The sequence below is a fragment of the Balaenoptera musculus genome, chromosome 8 (genome assembly GCF_009873245.2).
Source record: "Balaenoptera musculus isolate JJ_BM4_2016_0621 chromosome 8, mBalMus1.pri.v3, whole genome shotgun sequence".
NCBI lineage: Eukaryota > Metazoa > Chordata > Mammalia > Artiodactyla > Balaenopteridae > Balaenoptera > Balaenoptera musculus.
The window spans coordinates 107,037,859-107,059,318 of NC_045792.1; the positions used below are offsets into that span (position 1 = coordinate 107,037,859).

The window sequence follows — 21,460 nt, forward strand, 5'->3', positions numbered from 1 at the left end:
TTTACAATGTTGTGTTAGTTTCAGGTGTACAGTAGAGTGAATCAGTTATACGTATACATAATATCCACTCTTTTTCAGATTCTCTTCCCATATAGGTTATTACAGAATATTGAGTAGGGTTCCTAAATTTTTGGAATTTAACCCTCTGTATTTTGGGGTTACCTTTTTCCATGTGTAATCTCAGAAAAAAAAACCCTCATATTTAAATTACTGAAAACGGACTTCCCTGGTGTTTCAGTGGTTAGGAATCCGCCTGCCATTGCAGGGGACACGGGTTTGAGCCCTGGTCCAGGAAGATCTCACATACATGCCGCGGAGCAGCTAAGCCCGTGTGCCACAACTACTGAGCCTGCGCTCTAGAGCCTGCGAGCCACAACTACTGAGCCTGTGAGTCACAACTACTGAAGCCTGCACGCCTAGAGCCCGTGCTCCACAACAAGAGAAGCCACTGCAATGAGAAGCCCACGCACCACACTGAAGAGTAGCCTCCACTCGCCGCAACTAGAGAAAGCCTGCGTGCAGCAACGAAGACCCAATGCAGCCAAAAATAAATAAACAAACAAATAAATTTATAAAGAAATCTTGCTGGGACTTTTGATAGAAAATCTGTTAACCCTAGCAACCTAAATGTCCATCAACAGAGGAATGGATGAAGAAGATGTGATACACGCACACACACGAATATTACTCAGCCATAAAAAGGAATGAAATTGTGTCATTTGCAGAGACGTGGATGGACCTAGAGACTGTCATACAGAGTGAAGTAAGTCAGAAAAACAAATATCGTATATTAACATATATGTGGAATCTAGAAAAACGATATAGATGATGTTATTTTTATGGCTGAGTAGTGTTCCACTGTATATCTGTACCACATTTTTTTTAATCCATTCTGTAGATGCTTTTTATTACATTGAGGAAGTTGATTCCTCCTGTTGCCTCTTCTTACATCCTTTTACCCTGCCGCTTTATGATAGTATTGCCTGAAATATTTTCTCTAGTCCTGCCTTCATCCGTCAGTTGTGCAGTGATGTTTTCAGAGCCAGTCTCCGAGATGGCTTCCAGTGGTCCTCGCCCCCTAGTGCCACGTCCTTGTGCAGCCCCCTCCCACATAGAATCGGGCTGACCTGCATAACGATAGGGTACTGTGAAAATGGCAGAGTGTCCCTTCCAAACATAGGGCCTTGGAAACACTGAAGTTTCTGCCTTGCTCTCTTAGATCATTTGCTCTGAGAGAAGCCAACAGCACCCTGTCATAAGGAAGTTCAGACAGCCCTTTGGAGATGGCAAGGTGGTAAGGAACTGAGGCCTCCCGCTGTGTGAGTGTCACCTTGGAAACGAATCCTCCATCCCCAGCCAGTCCTGATCAAGACCAGGGCTGAAACCTCACGAGAGACCCTGAACTAGAACCACCCAGCTGACCTGTTCCCCATTCCTTACCTTGAGAAACAGTGTGAGATTATCAATGGGTTTTTTAAATATATATATATTTTAAAATTTTTAGTGAAATATAGTTGATTTACATGCATTAGTTTCAGGTGTACAGCAAAGTGATTCAGTTATATATATATACATGTATATTAAATATACATGTATGTTTTATATATATATACATATATATGTATTCATTTTTTAGATTCTTTTCCATTGTAGTTTAGGTCCTTGTTGGTTATCTGTTTTACATAGTGTGTATATGTTGATCCCAAACTCCTAATTCATTCCCTGCCCCCCAAGATAATCAGTGTTTACTGCAGCTTTCACTAAATTTTGGTGTATCTTATAAGGCATGTATATTACTTATGTTTGAATTTCTCATTTGAATCCAGCAAAAAATGGGCCTGTCCTCCCTCTTGGAGAATGTTGCTATGCTGACGGGCATGCGCTGATACCATCCGGGAGGGGCCAGCGTTTTCAGATATTAATCAAAATGTATAAGATGCCCTTTGACCCCACAGTTCTCCCTCTAAGGCGTTATCACGGGTGTGCTCACACGTGCGCACTAAGGAGATGACCTAAGTTTCCCTGCACAGGGGCCGTCTGACGCAGTGTGGCACATCTGTGTAGGGGAACGGTCAGCAACCAAAGAATGGACACCGCAGTCCTGTGGAGGCAGGGCGGGGGAGCCGCTCCCTCCGAGCGCTCGCCTGGCACACTCACACGTGCACATGGCTGGTTCCAGCAGCACCGTCTTTTAAATTTTTTAAATAAACTTTAAATTTTGGAATAATTTTAGATTTACAGAAAGGTGGTAAATAAAAATGGAGAATGCCTGTGTACTCTCTTAACAATTTCCTTCAAAATTAACCTCTTACTTAACCACGGTCCATTTATTAAAGCTAAGAAATTCGCATTCGTGCCACACTATTGCCGAAATGACAGACTTTATTTGGAGTTCATAAATTCCTCCCTAGGGACTTCCCCGGTGGTCCGGTGGTTAGGGACTTCGCCTTCCAATGCAGGGGGTGTGGGTTCGATCCCTGGTTGGGGAGCTAAGATCCCACATGCCTCGTGGCCAAAAAACCAAAACATATAACAGAAGCAATATTGTAACAAACTTAATAAAGACTTAAAAAAAGAATTCCTCCATAAACATCCTTTTTCTGTTCTACGGTCCACTCTGGGATCCCGCATTACGTTTAGAAAAGCATTTTTTTCCCTTCAAAAACAGATTTTATTGAGCTATAATTTGCCTAACATATAATTCACTTATTTAGAGTGTACAATTCCATAGCTTTTAGTGCATTCACAGTGTTACGGAAATGTCACAATTATATAATTCCAGAACATTTTCCTCACCTCCCAAAAAACCCTGTATTATTATCAGTGACACCCCATTCCTCCCCTGCCCCAGGAGCCAGTAATCTACTTTTTGTCTCTATGATCTGCCTGTTCTGGACATTTCATGTAAATGGAATCATACAATATGTGGTCATTTGTGACTGGCTTCTTTCACTGAGCATAATGTTGAAAAGCACTGTTTTTGTTTTGTTTTAATTTATTAATTTATTCATTTTTGGCTGCGTTGGGTCTTCGTTGCTGCACGCGGGCTTTCTCTAGTTGTAGCGAGTGGGGGCTACTCTTCATTGCGGTGCGCGGGCTTCTCATTGCAGTGGCTTCTCTTTGTTGCGGAGCGTGGGCTCTAGGCACGTGGGCTTCAGTAGCTGTGGCTCGAAGGCTCTAGAGCGCAGGCTCAGTAGTTGTGGCACACGGGCTTAGTTGCTCCGCGGTATGTGGGATCTTCCCAGACCAGGGTTCGAACCCATGTCCCCTGCATTGGCAGGCAGATTCTTAACCACTGCACCACCAGGGAAGCCCGAAAAGCGTTGTTTTTATAGAAAAAAAAAGGAAATACTCTGTAAGATGGATCAACAAATGAATGGGTAAATAAATTTTGATATATGCATATAATAAAATACTACTCAACTGTGACCACAAATGATTTAGAGATGCATCTGTCATCTTAGATGAATCTCAAAAGTCGTATTGGAACAGCTGCAGAGTTCATGAATGCCAATAATCAGGATACTATCGCTGATGATGGCAGCGGACACAACTGCGTGGTGAATGAGTGCCGGGCACTGTTCTCTTTCTTTATAAGGATTGCGGGTTTATCATGCATGAAGTAGAGACCAATTACATAAGGCTTTAAAATGTGCACAATAATACTACATATTGTTTATGGACACATACACAAGCAATAAACATATAAACACATCCACAGAAATGATAAACGCCAAGCTCAGGGCAGTGGTTACCTCTGGGTGGGAGGAAAGGAGGTAGACTCTGGAGGGAGGGTGCAAGGGGCTTGGACACCAAACACCACAGCTACCTGTGGTGTTTGGTGTCTTCATTTGGGTGGGGACTTGGGTGCTCCTTTTTCCCCATCCTTTTGGCGTGCACAATATATTTCATAATAATTTTAAAAAGAGCAAGACTAGTACCCAGCAGTGTGTAGAGTGAGATATATTGGGGTTTTTTAAATGATTCATACGCATATGCTTCCAGATGTATGCACCCGGCCAGGAAAGAATCACAAGGAATCTTTAATAGGCTTTGGGGTGGGGCCCCGGGTCTGGGGAGCCCAGTGGGGCAGGGAGACATGCCTTTTCCTGATTTGAGTTTTGTACCACATGTATTTTTACCTCCTGGTTAAATAAATAGTTCAGCCTGTGTGTGTTTATTCCCTTTTGCATTGCCAAAGAATTTCCCATGCAGGACCTCATCTGCCCCCACAAAGGTCCTGGGGCCGCAGTGATTGTCAGCCCATATTTCAGATGGAAACACTGAGGAGCCCAGAGGTTGCTCGGTTCATTGGTGGTTGGTGCAGGTGGGAAACGGGTGACTGGTTCCCAGATGAGGAGGTCCCACCCTGGATAGTAAACCATGGGTGGGTGGTGGGGTCACCCAGGGCAAAACCACCGGCCCCTCTGCTCAGGAGGATGGAGGCGGCCTCTGGGCATTCGGAGTGGCCGGATGGGCTGCCCTCAGAGGTGTGTCCCCATGCAGGCTCGGCAAACTGCAGGGCCACGGCCCCTGGGAGAGTCGGGGGGCATGCACTCAGTGCCACACAGCCAAATAGGACACACTGTGGCACTTCAGCTGTACCCCGACGCTGCACAGCTGGAGGGTTGCCGGGTAAGTTTATTCTTCAGGGAAGAATACCTCACCACCATTACCACGAAGAGCTGGGGACACTGCAACCCTGTAACAAGGCTTGGGGGAAGGGAAAGCAATATAGTGCAAGCGCATCGTGATTGGAGAAAGGTAAGGGGATGGGTGTTGAAGAGAGGGAAGGCGATATGTTCGCCTAGGTGCTAAAAGTCTGGCGGCAGGACTGCAGTAATTCTTTCTCCATATACACCCACTGTGGTTGTGAGGCCCTGAAACTCAAAACGACAAATCTATTACGACAATGACCCTCAACGGTGTGCTCCTCCCAATGGAAAAGCGGGGGTCGCACGGCTGTCTGAGCCCCACGACAGAGGAGTCTCCCTGGCCTGGCAGCTGAGAGTGGGCGTGGGGACAGGCGGGGGCGGGGGAACATGGGCCTCGCCGAGGAAAGGGAGCCAGGGTGGAGCTCTCGGTCTCCTCCGCAGCTGCTCTCCCCGCTTCCCCCAGGGCTGGCTCCTGGAGAACACTTGTAGCTCCCAAGCCCCACTGCGCCTAGGAAGGCCAAGACGCCCACGTCTCCAGAGCCGAGGTTCCAGGTGGGCGGGGCCGCCTCGTCCATGGCCCGCCTCCTGGCCTCCGGATTGGTCAGAAGCTGCCCGGCCTACTTCAGGTGGGCTAATCATGGATTCACACTTCTTTGCCAGTCATGATTGGTCTCCATGGGGCACGTGCCCCTCTGTCCTTTATTGGCAGTCGTGATTGGTCCACGGGGGCACGTGCGCCGCGGTCCTTTTTTTGCCAGTCGTGATTGGTTCACAGGGGGCACGTGGCCCGCGGGCCCAGCGTTCTCTGCGCTCTGCTCAAGCGTCCGCCTAAGGGAAGAGCGGAGGACCTCGACGCTAGGCTGCGGGTCTGCTGGGTCCACTGGCTCCTCTGGGTCCGCCGGGGCCTTGGGGCACCGGTGCAGGCCCTGGAGATGGCGGCTGGGGTGGCACAGGCGTCCCGGGCTGGAGGCGGTTCCGACATCGGCCGTGCCCAGGGCGGGCGGGGTGGAGGCGGCCGACGAGATGGCGCGCGAGGCCCCTCGATGCCCGGCCGGTCCCTGTGACCCCTCTGCACTCCGTTTTCCGGCCCATTTCCACCTGGAGCCTGGCAGCGGCTCCCGGGGCTACCTGGGGCCCCGAAGGAGGGCGCAGGCCCCGCCAACCGCGGGCGCCTTTGTGGTCCACGGAGCAGCTCTGCGCCAGCGGACGGCAGAACGGGCGCCTTCTTCCAGAAGCTGGGAATTGAGGTTAGTTAGCCACACACCCGGTTCTGGGAGAATCACTGCGCTCCCAGCCCCGGCCCTGGGGGATTCCGTCCCCCCAGCCACCCCCCGAGTTCCCCCATGGTGCTGGTGCTTTCCACCTGCCTGGTGCGGCCCATCCCGTGTGGCAGGCCCGTGGCGGGCGAGGGAGAGGGCAGGAGGCGATTGAGCCCGGGCATCGGCCCAGCGCCGTCTGCTTAGCCGCTGGTGAGGGATTTGGGAAGCGCCTCTCTCCCCACCTGGTGACCCACCGCCTCCCTGGGGAGGAGCTGCCACCCCCTCCGCCTGGGAACGGCTCTGATTTCTGCCCCAGTAGCCGCTACTGGGGCAGGACCTGGGAGGCATATCGCTCTAGATAGAGGAGGTGCCTGGTTTCACGGGGTGGCGGGGCCGCAGACGGTTAGGACGCGGGCTGCAGAAACATGGATGGGCCGGGGGAGGATTCCCAGCAACTTTCCCGGCCAGGGGTCAAGAAGGGGCAGGCAGTGCTCGGGAGGAGTCCCTGGAGGCACTAGGGAAGTCTCTGTCTTTCCCAGGTCTCTGAGGACCAGATGGAAGCTTCAGGAGCCGGAGTGGCTGCAGGATGGCTGCGGTGGGCCCGAGGCTTGAGCGGCAACTAGGGGCCCCTGGAAGAAGGCCTGTGCAGACATTGCCTTTGCCAGGGAGACAGCGGGGCATGAGGTCGGCAGAGCTACTGTCTTCGTGGGGCTTATCTTCCAGAAGTGTGTGTGTGTGTTTGTTGGGGGCAGATAATCAATAAGCAAATTAATAAGCCAATCTGAGGTAGTACCATGAAAAGAGAAAATGGGGAGATGTGAGCGCGTGATTGGGGCCATTCTACTTGAAATCTGGTGGTCCACGCCACGCAGAGAGGGGGAAGAACATTCCAGGTTTGGGCACGGAGGAGGCCCAAAGGTGGGGATGCAGCTGGAGCAAAAGGTGAGCAAGGAGGAAAGGCTTGGAGAGGTGGGCGAGCCCAGGTCACTGGGACGCTGGGGGTGCGCGGCTGGATGGCAGGGCTGGGAGCCGCGTGACCGTTTCTGTTTGTGTGTTGCCACTGTGAATACACGGCGGCCTGTACTTTGTGTTATACCCAGTCTTCTCCTTTTATGGTCTCCTTCCCTGCCACCGTAAAAAGCCCCCACACTCTCCACTTCGTTCTCCTGGCCGCTGCCAGAAAAAGCTGGTCACTGGTGCCTGTGTGGGAGAGGGAGAGCTGGGCTTTCCTGGCGAGCCGGTGGGGTGCTGAAGGTCTCAGGCCATGTGGTTTTCTCCAGGGCCTTGACGTCTTCATCAGGGCCTTTGTGGTCACATTTATAAACTCTTGCTTGAAAAAGGAGCCTTTATTTTTAGCTTGCCCAGATGGCAGGCTCCAAGGCCAAGGGAGGAAGCCGCCGCTCCCTGCCTCTGGCTTTATGTGAAGCTTCAAAGCTGTGTGGGCCTGTTAGACTCATTTTCAAACCCGTTCTGCAGCTCGGTGACTCCTTTTCAATTGGCCTTTGTCTCTGCCACTGAGGGGGGTAGTGAAGGGAGAGGAAGGGGCTGCCCCAGTTCTCGCTGCAGAAGGAGGCTGCAGGGTGTGGGAGAAAACACACTGGCATCGGGGTCAGGCGCCGTGTCAGCCAGGAAGCTGCAGCTGCAAGCAATAGAGACGGGCTTGGACTGACTTAGGCCACAGAGGAACGCGCTGGGAGGAATTGGGGTAGCTCAGGGCCAGGGCAGGAAGAGTTAATGAGTTTAATGGGCCGGGGCCGCTCCCTCGGTAGGACTCACAGTCTCCAGCTGCTGTGCCCCACGGGAGGTGGCATCTGCCCTCTCTGAGCCTCTGTTTCCTCGTCGGTAAAGGAGATAATCAGCTTTGAGTGGGAATTCTGATGGGAATAAAAGCAGATGCCACGTGTCACGTGGCTCAAAGCCGTGGGTCATTTTACAAATATCATGTCTTTGCACTGTGAAAACCTGGGATCCTGAGGTCCAGGCTTCCCTGATTCTAGCCAAGGGAAGTAAGGTAACCGGGTTGCCTCTGAATTAAATCTCCCTTTTTCACAACCCTGAGAGGTTTCATCTGGGAGGATCCTCCAGCTTGCCCAGCCTCCTGGACCCCTGGCTCTTCGCAGATGCATTTGGAGGGGGGGGCAGAGTGATGTGTCCTTGTCACCAGTGGTAGATCCTGACACAAGCAGCACTCTTCGGGGTTCTTCCCTACAAGTGGGCGTAGCTGTGGAAGCTCTACAGCACGTCCTGGTCCTGCGCTCGCTGTGGACCTTGGCAAGACTTTGTCTCCTTATCTGTAAAATGGGGCTGTTTGTTCCTGCCTCACGGCTCTGTTAGACACTAGGGGTGCAGTGCTCTGAATGGTGCCTGGCGTGGAGAGATTTACTGTTGTTTCCAGCCTGTACCCCGTCTCAGGAGGTAATGGATTAGACCATTACCACATAGACCACAGCACAGGAGTAATGGATTTCTGCCTTGTGCTGTGGTCTCTTTCCTGGAGCTTTTAGGGCTGTGTTCCCTTCCTGCCCTCTGTGTTCTGGGGTTTGAAGAACACATCTAATTCCGTTTAAGTTCCTTGGCAAGGAAGACTCTGAGTGGGCAGTGGCAGGATGGCTTGAGGTGTTGGAGCCTCAGAACGGGTGTGCCGGCCGCCAGGTGCAGGCAAGTGATCGATGTCTCCGACCTCAGTCCTGCTCACCTGGCTGTTTCCCGGGGCCCCACCTCACGCGGGGCCCAGGGCGGGCCTGCCCGTCTGTCTTGCCCAGCGGCCGTGGTCGGTGGCTCACCCCTTTGGCTCTTGGGCTGGTACATACCTCCAGCAGAGGCCGCAGCAGCGTGTGCAGTAGCGCCCCCTGGGAAACCCGGCCGTGTCTCCCCAGCCACCCCGTTCCGATTCTCCCATGGTGGCTCCGTTTGTTGACTGAAATGAAAAAGCCTGGGTATCTGGTCGCCTTTGGCCCGGTGAACAGCAGCACCACTGATAGTCTTGTGAGGTGGAGAGGCACAGGCACCTGGCGGGAGAACCCAGAGGCGTGCCGTGGACACAGCATGTGGCGTCTGCCCTGCCTCCGGAAGGGTCCGGCCCGCTCGCCGAGGGGCCCCGGAAGATGGGCGGCACCGCCCCGCGGACCTCACTGTTGCTGTGGTTAATCTAGCCCCAGGCAGGGCAGCGGTTCTTCCTACACCTCACACCCAGCCTGCACGGTGACGAAGGCTGTGCGGGGCAGCGTAACGTGCAGACGATGGCCTTGAGACCTAGACTGATGTACTTCTCACATCGTCTTTCTTTTAAAAAACAGACTGTGTGTTGCCACGCCTATAGCTTACGAAAAATGGAAGTAATTCTTTTGTGATGAGTGACCTCAATCACCAAAAACAAACACTTTGTTTATTTTTCACAAAACGTGGAGTTGATGGATCGGTACTGCTGACTTGGATAAGCATTACCGACAAGTACCACTGGGGGGCGACACAGCACGTGGGGAAGTAGGTCTGAAAGCCCAGGACTCTTGGTAAAAATGTCGTTTTCTTATCCCTGGAAGTTCTCAACCATGTTTTGTATTTCAACTAAATGAGAATACGGAAAGTGATGTGGTGGAGAGCACTTTTAATGGAAAATTAATTGATAACACAATCTTATTTCAATTTTCTTTTTATTTTTTTAACTGAAATGACTGTGTATATCCCACAGTCTTATGATGAGGAAAGCTCCAGAATCATGTCTAGGTCTTCTCAACATTTCATTTCTCGAATTGTTTTTTACTTTTCGTGGTGCATTGATATGGGCTTCTCAGTTCAGAAACCAAGGCACTGTAACTATTTTATCAGCTACATTGATACAGTGAAGGTATATTTACCCTTTCATTAAATATACAGCATTTGAGTACAATATGGTTTTATGCAGATCAGGTTCAAAACACCCAAGGCACACACTTTGCTTTTTTTTCCTTTTTTTTTTTTTTTTGTTTCTGTATTTATTTGAAGGCTCATATTAAAGTTTCAGAATTGCTATAAACAAAGAGTTCCAGAGTAGAAGCAATGGACAGTGAATGTTGTAATTTTAAACATAACTCGGTAAAGACTGTGAAACGTAGAAACAGGTTACAGGAACAATAAAGAAACGAAACCACTGATACGGCGTGGATCATAAATCGAAGGGATCAGGTCTGCTGAAGTCTGAGAAACAAGCCTGGAAACTACCCGCTTCCCCACAAAGCACGGGCAGGCCCGTATGCATGCAGCCGCTGTGGTCACCCAGCCACTGTGGAATTGTCACCTACTTGCATGTGTACGTGGATAGCTACAAATAGAGAAGACATTCCAGTTCACTGGTTATTAAAATGCATCAAATAAAGTACAGATAAAAGAAAAAGTCTTCCAGTGTCTATTTTTTTCTTAACAAGACAAACAGATACATTCATCAGGAAGAAGTGGTCTGGAAGAAACCACTGGACAGTGAAGATGGGGGTGGTGGCTAGGGTCTGGGAAGAACCATTGGATGGTGGAGCAGGGGGGTTCAGGGCGGGTAAAGTACAAAAGGTACGGGGCCGAGAAGTCTTCAGGAACATAGAAACAGAGTGGCTGCCGTTCAAGAGGAGAATGTGCCAGAACAGAAGGAACTGTTCAGGAACTAAAGACAGTGACTTTTCACTGCTGTGAGGCGGAAGAGAAGGTTCAGTATTGAAGTTGAAAATATGCTTCCCTCCAGCAGAAGGGATAAGCCCGTGTCTTCCGGGCTCAGTTCTTGGCCAGAAGATGCGTTCTCTTGCCTCGTTCACCGAAACGTTGTGGCTCTGTGTCAGCCGGCGGGGGCTGCCTGGCTGGTTCTGCAGACCCCACGGCAAGAAGACCACGGGTGCGCGGGAGCCTGTGCCCTTGGGGGGAAGGCTTGCATCCGGCTCGCCCTCCAGGCCCCTCTGCTTCCGTCCCAAACAAACAGGAGCGCCAGTGTTCGCAAACGTCCGCCCGCCGTGACGCTTTACCAGTTCTGAAAGAAGAATACTCGTTTCCACCCATACACTGAGAAAACTTTAAGGAAGTGGAGCCAAGGCAGATTAGCTCACCGAAAGGCGAATCTTCACTCTTTGAGGAAAGCTACCGTCTGGTCAGCTTCACAGAGGTCAAGTGGCTGGATTGTAAGCTTGGCCACTTGTTGTTTGATTCAGGAAGTTTTCACTGTTTGCAATCAGAACCACAACCTTAGTGCAATAGTATATTTATTATTTTTTGTTTTACAGTAATTTTGGTTGCCATACAAGAGATTTAAGGATTGGGAGAAAGTGCAAATTACAGGAGCTTGTTTTTTCTTTTTGTTTTTAATAAGGTCTAAAAAGAATAAAAGCACAAAAGTAACAGAAACAGATAATGCGAACACGTTACACAAACTATAGTGTGAAAAGTATGTTTCTAAAAAAAACAAACAAAGAAGTTTGTTAATGGGAAAAAATCAATATTTGTGGCCCACACGCAAAAAGTCATTGCCAGATCACCCTGGGTAATGCTTGCTTGTTCAGTAACTCAGAAAAAAAAAAAAAAAAAAAAAAATCACTGTTTTATTAACTAAAGTACCACAAATAATTCACTTTGTGATATGTAAAGTTCAGCAAATCAACAGTCACATTGAGTCATTTTTATATTATATGGATTTACTTAAAATGTGCACAGACACCCTGGAGAAGGTATCTTGGCAGGTATACATAATTTACATTTTGAGCAATTTTGGTTTTGTATACACAATATTACAGAAACTAGGCGTGTAAATGCAATTTATTTAAATTACAGTATATAACAAAAGTGGATCTTTTTAAAACCTGGAATAGTATTAACATGATCTTTATATGAGCAGTTTAACATCTGTTTCACCATTAAAGGGGGGCATAGGGTAGGGCCTGGTCCTGACATGTCCCAAGGGGGAGAACAGTGGGCGGTGGTTTAAATGAGGAACTATTGCTTTCTGTAGCAAACCTGGCGAATAGAGCTAGAGACTGATTCGTCTTGGCAATGTGTTTATTTTGTCGGTCAGGGCAGGTTCTGATGGGTCCTGTTACTTTTCTACAGTAAGACAGTGTGAAACAACCGATGTCACCAGCTCTTTTGTCTCTCAGTCTGCTTGCTTCCGGTCAGTTGCACGTGACTTGAAGTCTCTCTAAGAAAGGGAGTATCAGTCAGCTCTCACCTGCTGGTTACCAGAGTTCAGCAACCCCAGCGCCCCCAAGTTGCCGTTGGTTACCGTCTACCCGCGGCCTCCTTTACTCTCGTCCTGTCTAGCATTTTGCCTGGCACCGAGCAGAGAGGTAATACCAACAGTAGGCAAGGGAAAAAAGAGCCACGGTGAGGTGGTGTACTTACTGGATTTTGCAGTATCACCAAATGGAAGACAGATAATGGCCAAACCACCATTTTACATTTTCCGAACTATCGGGCAGCCTCAGCAGGCCACCTGTAGTATCTTGGCTTGACATTTCTCTAGGGTAACATTTGTTCATCTCATGATGGAAAAATTGAAAGTACACGGAAGTAAAGCGCCTTAATATTCAATTGATTTCAAGTTGGAATGGATCTTTCAGATACAAAGATGGACCTGCAGAAGGTTTTGGAAAAGAAGGTCCGAAACTCAGTTTCCAATTCAGGGGCATGTGGCTGGAAAGACGGGGTGTGTGGTGAGTGTGTGTGTTTTGGGAGAAACTGCTGCATTGTGAATTACAACCACTTTTGAAGAAATAATTGTCCTTCGATGACGAAGTTCTAGCAAAGATAGAAAATATAACACAGCTCTGCTGGTTCAGATGCATCCAAATAAGGTTGATTTAAAAAGGTCATACTTTTATAATTATTCCACAGAAATAGTATTATTAAATCACAAAAGTTGTTTTTTCTTTAACTTTCTAGCACTGAAGTGGCACAAAGGCTGCCTAGTAGACCAGCCACTTTTTTTTCTTAAAATATTGTGCTTATAAACTATCTGTACAACTATTTAAACTTGCAGTAAAGAAAGAGATGATTTTAAATCGCTAAATTTTACGTATTCATTCTAGAGCTGTTCCAGACCTAATCAGACACTTGATTGTGAGCATAAAGAAAAAAAGGAAAAAAAAACAAACCATGTTTTTATAATTAGAGATGGGCTAGGCTAGTTCTGAAATCATAATAAAAGCCAAAAACCTGATATTCGAGTTTCTTCCGTATGTGGGAGAGCATGCTGACCCCTGACTGAGTGTCCTGTGGCTCGTGTGCCCGTGGCGACCTCCCTTGGACATCAGAGGTACTGTTACAGGGGAGGGGCTCCAGGGGAAAGAATGCGGCGGGGCCCAAGAAAGCCTTGCTGGAGCCCGGACTGGCGGCCCACGAGACCGCTCTGCTCTGCCCTTCCTTCCTTCATCTGCATTGCACCCTCACCCTGGGTTCTGTCTCTGCGCCACACCCGCTGGGTTTTCAAGAAAACCTGCTGTACTATTAAGACAAGCTGGTGGGATTCCTGGACGCTCAGAGGAAAAGGGGAGAAGCTCCTAAGTCCCGTCTTCCTTGGCCTCGGGGGGACAAAGGGGCTGTCTCAGCTGTGATGCTTCCCCTTGGCCGGGCTCAGAACTGGGGGTGGCCGCGGCACACGCCCACCGCGAGCCCTGTGTCATCCTGCGTGTCAAAGTGGTTGCTTGCCTGCTCTGATCTTTGCAGAATTCAACACGCTTTCGATTTTAAAAAAGGCCGAAAGGCAGAGAAGCCCCTTCCCACGCTCCTGGGGAGCTGCTCCTGGCAGACAGCTGCTCCCCTCCTGCGGACACTCTGGGCCCAGCAGCTGCACGCCGGCTGCTTCCCACGGCCAGGTCTCCCTCCTCCTTGGAATCGTGACTTTGTGCTTTGACTAACTCCATGTGACATCTGTTTGGCCACTTTGGAATTATGCTAACAGATTTGCAGAAAGAAAGAAAGAAAGCTAAGCAAAGCTGGGCACGATCCCGTTTGGACAACCCGCCACTGCCAAGAACCTCATGGCCAGAGAACCACGGGTGCACGTCGGAGGAGACGGGGTAAAGGATCCACGGGAGGAAAGTTTCTCTACCTTCCAAAGGGGCACCGGCTACACACATCCGCAGGCATCTCGCTGCGAGCCAAGTCCAGGAAGGAAAGGAGCACGTGGGCGTGAGTGCCCTCGAGGGGGCCGCAGGCTGAGGAAGGCCTTGCGCCCGGGCCCGGGCGGAGCTGCCGGACGGCAGAGGAGGCCGCGGGAGGTATGTGTCTAGAGTGCAGTGGGGTCTGCCTGCAGGAGCAAGGGGCCCGCGCGGCGGCGGGCATCTCCTGGGCCTCGTGAGGTCAGGTCGCCTGCGTGCAGGAGGCAAGCTGCGCCCCTTTCCACCTTAGACGCTCTCCCTTCCCCTGGTCCCCTCTTTGACAGAAACAGCCCAAGGAGCCCACACAGAGAGCCGGGGGGTTGAAGGCCCCTGCTCAGCCACGCCAGGGACACACGGCATTTCTCTGGGTAGCAGGAGACCAGCCCGCGGAACGGGGTTGGCGCTCGCCATCCAGACACTTCAGTGCAAGCCCATCTCTATTTATAACAAGGAGTCTGTAAAGGAAAAGCGCAGCCACCCTTATCTGTCCAGCAGCTGTTTCAGAGCCCTTTCTATGTTCATCCTGTGCCCGACCCGAGTCACGCCCAGGTCTATGAGGTCGTCTTTCTGGAGGTTCGGGAGGTGGCTGCCGTCGATCTCGTTGTCCATGAAGGCCTCTTTATGCTCGCCCAAGTTGAGGCTTTCCAGCCAGTCCGCCACGTCTGGTTTGGTCCACAGGTGGACAGGTTTAGTTGTAAAAGGCTTATTGGAGATTGGCTGTTGCAGTATGGAGGGGGATGGCGACCTGCTGCGTCCCGCTGGGTTCAAGCCAAACAGGTCCCCGGGAGGGGGCTGGCTTGGGAGGCCGAAGACATCCGAGAGGGTGGGAGAGGGAACCGCGGCGGCAGCGGATGGGGGCGCAGGCAGGATCTCTTTGTTCAGCTCTGTGGGCGAGACCACGGGGCTGGGGGCACGTCTTGGTCCTGAGGTCCTGCTCTCATAGTCTGGGGGCCGGCTCTGCAGGGTGATGGGCTGGGAGGTCCCAGGGCGAACCGTGAAGGTGACCGTCGTGCTCCGTGTACCTGAGACGGTGCTCATGACCTCTGGGCCTCTGAAACGGCAGCAACAGAGAAAACCATCACAAGTCCGCTCACCACGTCCCGAGGAGGGGGCGGGAGACACCCAAACCACACCAGAGCGTCTGACGGCAGGTGCGCCGGCAGTGAGCAAACGCTTTGCCATGCCGGGGGCGGGGCGGGACGGGGCGGGGCGGGGTGGGGGGACACGAGCGGGAGGCACCAGAGCACACGGGGCGGCCACTCACCGGAGCCTGGCAGGTTGTGGGGGGGGGGAGGCCGGGAGACCTGGAGACGGCCCGAACCAAGTCCTGCTCCCTGGCCGGGGCGTGTCTGTGCCACACCAGTACCGCCTGAGGAAGTGGCATCTTTTGCCTCCATTTCAGCAAGCAGAGGGAGGGGCACCCTTGAGGAGAGACCCTCCCTCTTAACCGCCTGCCAGAGCTGAGGCTTTTTGGCTTAAAGGACAAGCGCAGGGAAGGGCACCGCGCGGGCTGGCCCTGTTTCAGTGCGTGGGAAGCCCCGCAGCTCCCTGGGGGCGCTCACGGACGCCACCGCGCCAGCGTGAAAGGGTCAGGGTCAGGGTCGGGACGAGGAGCTTTATTAACGGGCGGGAGCGAGCCGGAGCCAAGGCCCAGTCTGTCTGCGCTCTGGACTGTCCTTTTGCTGCTGTCTGTCTGTTTTCTCTGCCACGGATATACATTTGGGTGAAACTACCAGTTGGTTACCGAGGTGCCTCTCAGCCTGGTGACACTTCCCCACTCGATGCTACGTCGAGTATGGCATCTCTGCGTGAGGAAGCAGCAGCAGGTCTGAGGGGGGACCTGTGCCGACTCAGGCTTCGATCCTGTCCTGAGGAGGAGCATTTCCAGGGGCGGGGGGTGCACGCGGCTGGGGCCCCCATCCCCCACCGGGCGTTCGGATGCGGTTTCCTGGAGGGCCAGGGGCTCCAGGGCCGGATCTGTTACACAGAGGAGACCCCTGTTGAGAACTTCCAGGGGCCTTGGTTACTGGTTGTACTGGTGTACTGGGCACCAGCAGGTAAAGGCAGCCCCAGGCGAGACGCTGAGGATGACCCCTCCGCTACTGCCAGGCTTGTTACTCAGAATCAAGAAACAGGAGCCCTCCTGGTCCAGGGCGTCACCCGCAGGGAGCGGGAGCCACCCCTCCGGCCCCCAGACCTCGGTCCTGGAGAGAGAGAGAGGGGCCGTGCGTACAGCGGGGATTTAGGATTTAACCTGGAAATTCTGGTGCTCAAGTAGGACTGAAAGATGCTTTCCAGTTCCCACTCCGGAGGGCCCGTCTCTCCTCCGTGCCTGCCCCCACGCCTGTGGGCACGCCTGTCTGGGGAAGGCTCATTTGAACTTTGAGACAACAGCTAAGCTGAGGTGGTAAAGCAGCTCCACCCAGAGGGGGTTTGAGTTGTTAATTAGGACCTTCAGGCGGGAGAGGGTTTTTTTGTGAAGTGGGTCAGTATCTCACAGGAGCACGTGGCACTTCCTCTAAGGTGACTTTGCGTGGCGCCGGGCCTGTGACCCTAACTGGGTCGACTGGGGCAGTACAGTTGGGAAGTGACCTTGTTCGTCGGGCTTTGTGAAGCAGAGGCAAGTTAATCCCCCGAAGTGACAGCAACTGCTTTAAACCCAGCAGCCTGTAACAGTGGGCCTCTCTGAGCCAGAGGTGGGTGTCAGCACCACCCTCCTGTGGGAACACCCCAGCGATTCCCAGGTAGTTGGGATGTTTTTTAAAAGGAAGGCTCTGCAGGCAGCTGTGTGTGTCGTCAGAAGCAAACAGATGGGTGGGCAGTGAGAACGAGGGACAGGAGAACACACCAGAGAGAAGAGCTTTCTGCACACGGCACTTACTTCTGTTCAGCACGACCCTCTTCTGTTACCACCCATCATGGGAGCAAATGGAAATGACAAAATGGAATGGATTGAGACAACACTGCAAAATTAATTACAGTTAAAAAAAGCAGCTTTTTTCGATGGATGAAATTAAAGTGATGGCACAGATGCTGGCCGAGAGTCTACCTGTGCTGCTCCTCTTCTGGCCACCGAGTGGAGCGGGCAGAGCCCAGAGCTGCCCGGAAGAGAACGCCAAGGGGCGTCGCTTTCGTGTTTAGCACGGGAAGCTCACAGCCGTGCCTTCCTTGGCTGGGGATGATGTGAACATAAAGAGAAGCATCCAGGAAAATGTTAAGAAGGAGGATGACGTCAGCCTCTGCTTGAAGTCCCCTGAGAGCCAGCTCAGTGCTGATAGCTAGACTTGGGCTCCCGGGCTGCCTTTGTCTCCTGCAGCTTAGGAAGGACAGATCAGCGTTCCTGGTTGGGGGAGGCCGTGCTTTGCGTCAAGTCTACACCGAGAGAGGAGAGCCCGGCAGCTAATAAAGGGGGTTGTCAGATCTGGCCCCATGCTTGGGGCCACCCACGGCCCTGCGGACTGTCGCCGTGGAAAAGAACCAGCGTGTTTGAGGAGCCGAGTGGAGGCCTGCCCGGGGCCGGTCCACCCTGCCCTCCTTCTCAGCGGCTTGATTGACTCTCAGTTAATCAGGCGGGTATCGTTCACTGGATCTCCTGGTTGCAGAGATCATTATGTTGCTAAGCAACCACTGGGTTCCCGGGTGGAACACACAAGAAACTGTTGCCCCGATTTAGAACAGAGACACATACACACTCGCACACACACGCCCTCTCTTGGGCTGTTACTCTCTATCCTGCCTCTTAAATCCAATCCCTATGGGAATGTGAGGATTAAAACAGAAATGGAGGGTTAACTGACACCCCGAGAGGCGCCGTTAGTTTATCGGTCAGCTGAGTTGAGTGGGGTCGGGGAAGTGAGGACTCAAGCGGCCTTCCCATGGTGTTCACAAATGCAGTTCGGCTGTCGAGCAGTGACGGGCTGTGGGCCAGAGGCCGCTCAGCGAGCCGGTGCTGGGGTTCCGGACCCGTCCCGCACAAGCCTCTCTCCAGCACGCCCGCCGGACCTCTGCCTTCTAGTGACTGTAGGGTTTTCGTGAGGAACCCCTGTCTTGCGTGTAAAATGGCACTTGTTTCCAAACTGCTCTCTTCTTAGTTTCTATCTTTATAGCACCTCCAAAGGTCGGTCGTTCAAAAGACAGGGAAAGTGGCCCGAGGCCTTAACAGACCTGCACAAGGCCTGAGCCTGGCCCTGGCTCCCGGCTCTGAGCACCGCGAGGCCCTGTGTGTCTGCAGTCCCGGGCCTGGCCCGCAGAACGGCGGCTGCATGTGGGAAGCTGGTTTCCCAGGTCAGGAAGTGACGTGACTCGGCCAAGCAGACGGGGTCGGAACTGGGCGGGGGCAGGGGGCTGCCTCGGCTTCAGCAGCCCTCTCGACACATCTGAGCAGGTGGGAAGGCACCCAGTTTCCAGCGGGAGGTACCCATCCCCTGATACACTTTGGCTGACTGGTCCTGGCGTCCAGACTGGGGACTGAGAGCGTGAGAATCAGACTTGAAGGATAAAATGCTGCAGCCGGACCAGAGGAGCCCCTTCACGAACCCGTGTACGAGGAAACAGGCGACAGCGAGCTTCACGACCACCCTCCCTAGTGTCCACCGCCTTATCCACGATTTCAGTCCCTGACACTGCCTGAACGTTTCAGTTGCTGCCGTGAAATGGTAAAGCCTCCGTGACGGCGCTGAGGTGATGGAAAGTGCCATTAAGCAGCTTCTGTTACCGAGTCAGCTTTGAAGTCTGTGCTTTGGGGCCGGCTGGGCAGAGGTCATTTTTTAACAACCCAGACAGATTTATTTTAAAACCAAGAGGCTCTCAGGATAATACTGCGGAGGGCCAGCGAGGAGCTGGTGCCACTGACCAGGCCAGGCAGGGGCAGCCGGAAGCCGGAGGGCGTCGCCTGAGAACCGGCCGGCGCTCCCCTGCAAGCGGCCCGGACCCCCCGGGGGACCTGGAGCGCCGCCGTTGCCTCCCGGAAGCGAAGGCCAGTCTGGGTGAACCAGAGGGGCTCCCGGGGGGTTGAGCCGCTGCCGGCGCCCCGGACGGAAGCCAGTGGGTCCCCCGCAGGCATCCGCTCACTGCTCTGACCCTCCTCCCAACAGCCAGAGAATGAAAGCCAAACCCACACCGACCTTCTGCTCCCCTGCAGTGCTGACAAAGAACAGATTTATCTTGCTTCAGAAACGATGCCGGGGCTTCCTAGGTCAAGCCCCTTTGTTTTAGGTCAAAGTGCACGTGTCAGACTCCATCATCTACCCGCTGTCTCCGGAGCAGAGGCCCCAGGACCCCACATGGGCCTGCTCATGGGCTTCCATGTGTCACTGTGACCCACCTGACTGCACAGCTGCTGGGTCACCTTCATAAAACGAAAGTCAGTTCAGGCCGAGCCTTTGCTCAAGCCCTCGATGGATGCCACCACTCAGCCGCAACCCAGCCCTTCCCCTCGGCACGCGGGGCCCCTCGGGGACCCTTCCCCCGCCAGCCCTCCCTCTGGTCTGGCCAGTTTCTTCAGCGTGGAGAGCACTCTCCAGTGCCTGGGCTTCGTGTTTGCTGGTCCTGGTGCCCGGGATGCTCCGCTCCTGCATTTCTGCCCAGCTGGCTCCGTTGAGTACTTCAGGTGGTTCAAATGCCACTCTTCCTTAAGGAGGGTCACCTCCGTCCTGCCCACGGTCGCTGACCCCTTGGGACATCTTCATCCCTTTGCAGTGCCTGCGCACTTTGGGTTCGTCTTGTTTATTATTTCTTATCCATTCCTCCTTGCGAATGTAGCCCTTCAGAGGAGGAGAGACCTTGAATGTTTTCTTGTTCAGTGAGGAATCCTGGGGCCCAGCCCGGTGCCTGGCACACTGAGGTAGGCAGTAACCCCTGGTCCAGTGAACAGTTCGTGACTAAATCTGCGCCCAGCTTCCCGGGGCCCTGGCCTCGTTGACTGTGCACCCCTTTTGTTACTGTTCCCCCTCAGGCCTGACCCTGGGCTCCTACAAAGAAGCCCTCAGGAGGCCACGGGGCTGGGTTCTGGCTCATTTGGCTTCCCAGCTCTGTACCTGGGGAACCTCACCCGGCTCTGTGACTTTATGGAAAACACCAGGTGCCCTGAAACGAGGGGAGCGCTGCTCGTGTGTCTAGAGTTCCAAAGGGCCCGGCCCGGCGGGCCGCCCGCTGCAGGGGAAGGCCGTGCTCGCGGGTGTCGGCAGCGCTCTCGCGCCTCTCCGGCCGCTCGCGGTCATCCTCTCGAGCTCTGAGCTTTGCAGGGAAGGTCCGGGCCTGCAGGGCGCCAGGCGCCTGTGCCGGGCTTCCAGCCCATGGGCAGCTTGGGGCGGTGCTGAGTCGGAGAAGCAGCCGATCACCCCAGAGGCCTCGTTCTTAGGAGGTGTTTCCGGATCAGGCCTGGGGGGACGCCGCGAACGCTAGGTAGTAAAGAAAATGACGTGATCGTCTTCTTTTCGCCAACACGTCTGTAGTCAGGATGTCGGCAGAGCCCGTGTCGTCCCTGATTTCGGGGGACATGTGATAGCAGAAACCCACGCACGACTCAGGTTAAGTCAGATGTACCCCAGTAAGCAAGGGCCTAGTCGCTCAATGTCCTCTTCTTCCTGACCCTGCCCGGGGTCACCGCACCGCAGAGTTAAGAAAGAACCCGAGGGCAAAAGTAACTTACAAAGGGGCAGGGTCACCTGAGGTTTCTGCCCTCTTAGCGGACAAACGATTGTGGAGCAGCTCAAAAAACTGTCCTTTTCTTTGGCGATCGAACTTCTTTCTGTGGAAATGGGGTGTTTGCACTGCTGCTTGTCTGTCGTTTCAAAGAGCATGGCCGGTTTTCAGTTTTCCCTAGAAAAACTCATTTCTTTTCCCTTACTAGGAATTTCCTTCATCCAGTTTCGTGCCTCATGTTGCCCAGGGCCATTCACAGCTCGTAATTTGTAGATGCGTTTAAAAGTAGCGATGAGACACCCAAGCAGGTGAGCCCTGGCTGGGAGTGTCCTGGGCTCTGTCTGATGCCTGAATGGCTGAATCCCAGGCCTCTCAATGAAGGCACGACCCAGCGAAGCGGAGGCCTGTCCCAGGGAGTGAGTGTGTGTGAGAGAAGGAGAATGTAGTTGAGTGCTGCCTGCTCATGAGAAGGACCCGGTGCCCGGTGCCCGGTGCCCGGTCACCCGCTCGGGTGGCTCTGCCGAGCAGCTGCCCCCTGCTTACCCTGGTCAGTCCACCTGTGGCTGCAGCTCACGTCCACTGGGCTTTGCCCGATGAGGCCGTGAGATCGGAAAAGCCAGAGTAGGCAGGCGAGTGTCCAGCTTAGTGCCTGGAGTCAGTGACCTTTCTCCTTGTCCTTGGGCCTCAGGCCGACCTATTCCTGGTCCAACTCAGTGTAGCCCTTAGCAGTGAGTAGGGAAGGGGAGGGGACACCGCCTCGGGGAGGTCACCAGTGCTGGAGGCCGCCTGGTGACCACCCTTG

The 21,460-nt window shown here is 53.2% G+C and overlaps 1 protein-coding gene across 6 annotated transcripts in view; it reads right to left on the bottom strand.

The window, feature by feature from the left end:
• Positions 1-11,422: 11,422 nt before the first annotated feature.
• SHANK2 (SH3 and multiple ankyrin repeat domains 2) overlaps positions 11,423-21,460 on the bottom strand; it is a 552,800-nt gene continuing 542,762 nt past the window's right edge. For all 6 annotated transcript variants that reach the window (XM_036861478.1, XM_036861481.1, XM_036861480.1 and 3 more), the window contains one exon: positions 11,423-15,067. In XM_036861478.1, the coding sequence (XP_036717373.1) occupies positions 14,497-15,067 (571 nt within the window). In that variant the 3' untranslated portion in view covers positions 11,423-14,496. The remainder of the gene's footprint in view (positions 15,068-21,460) is intronic.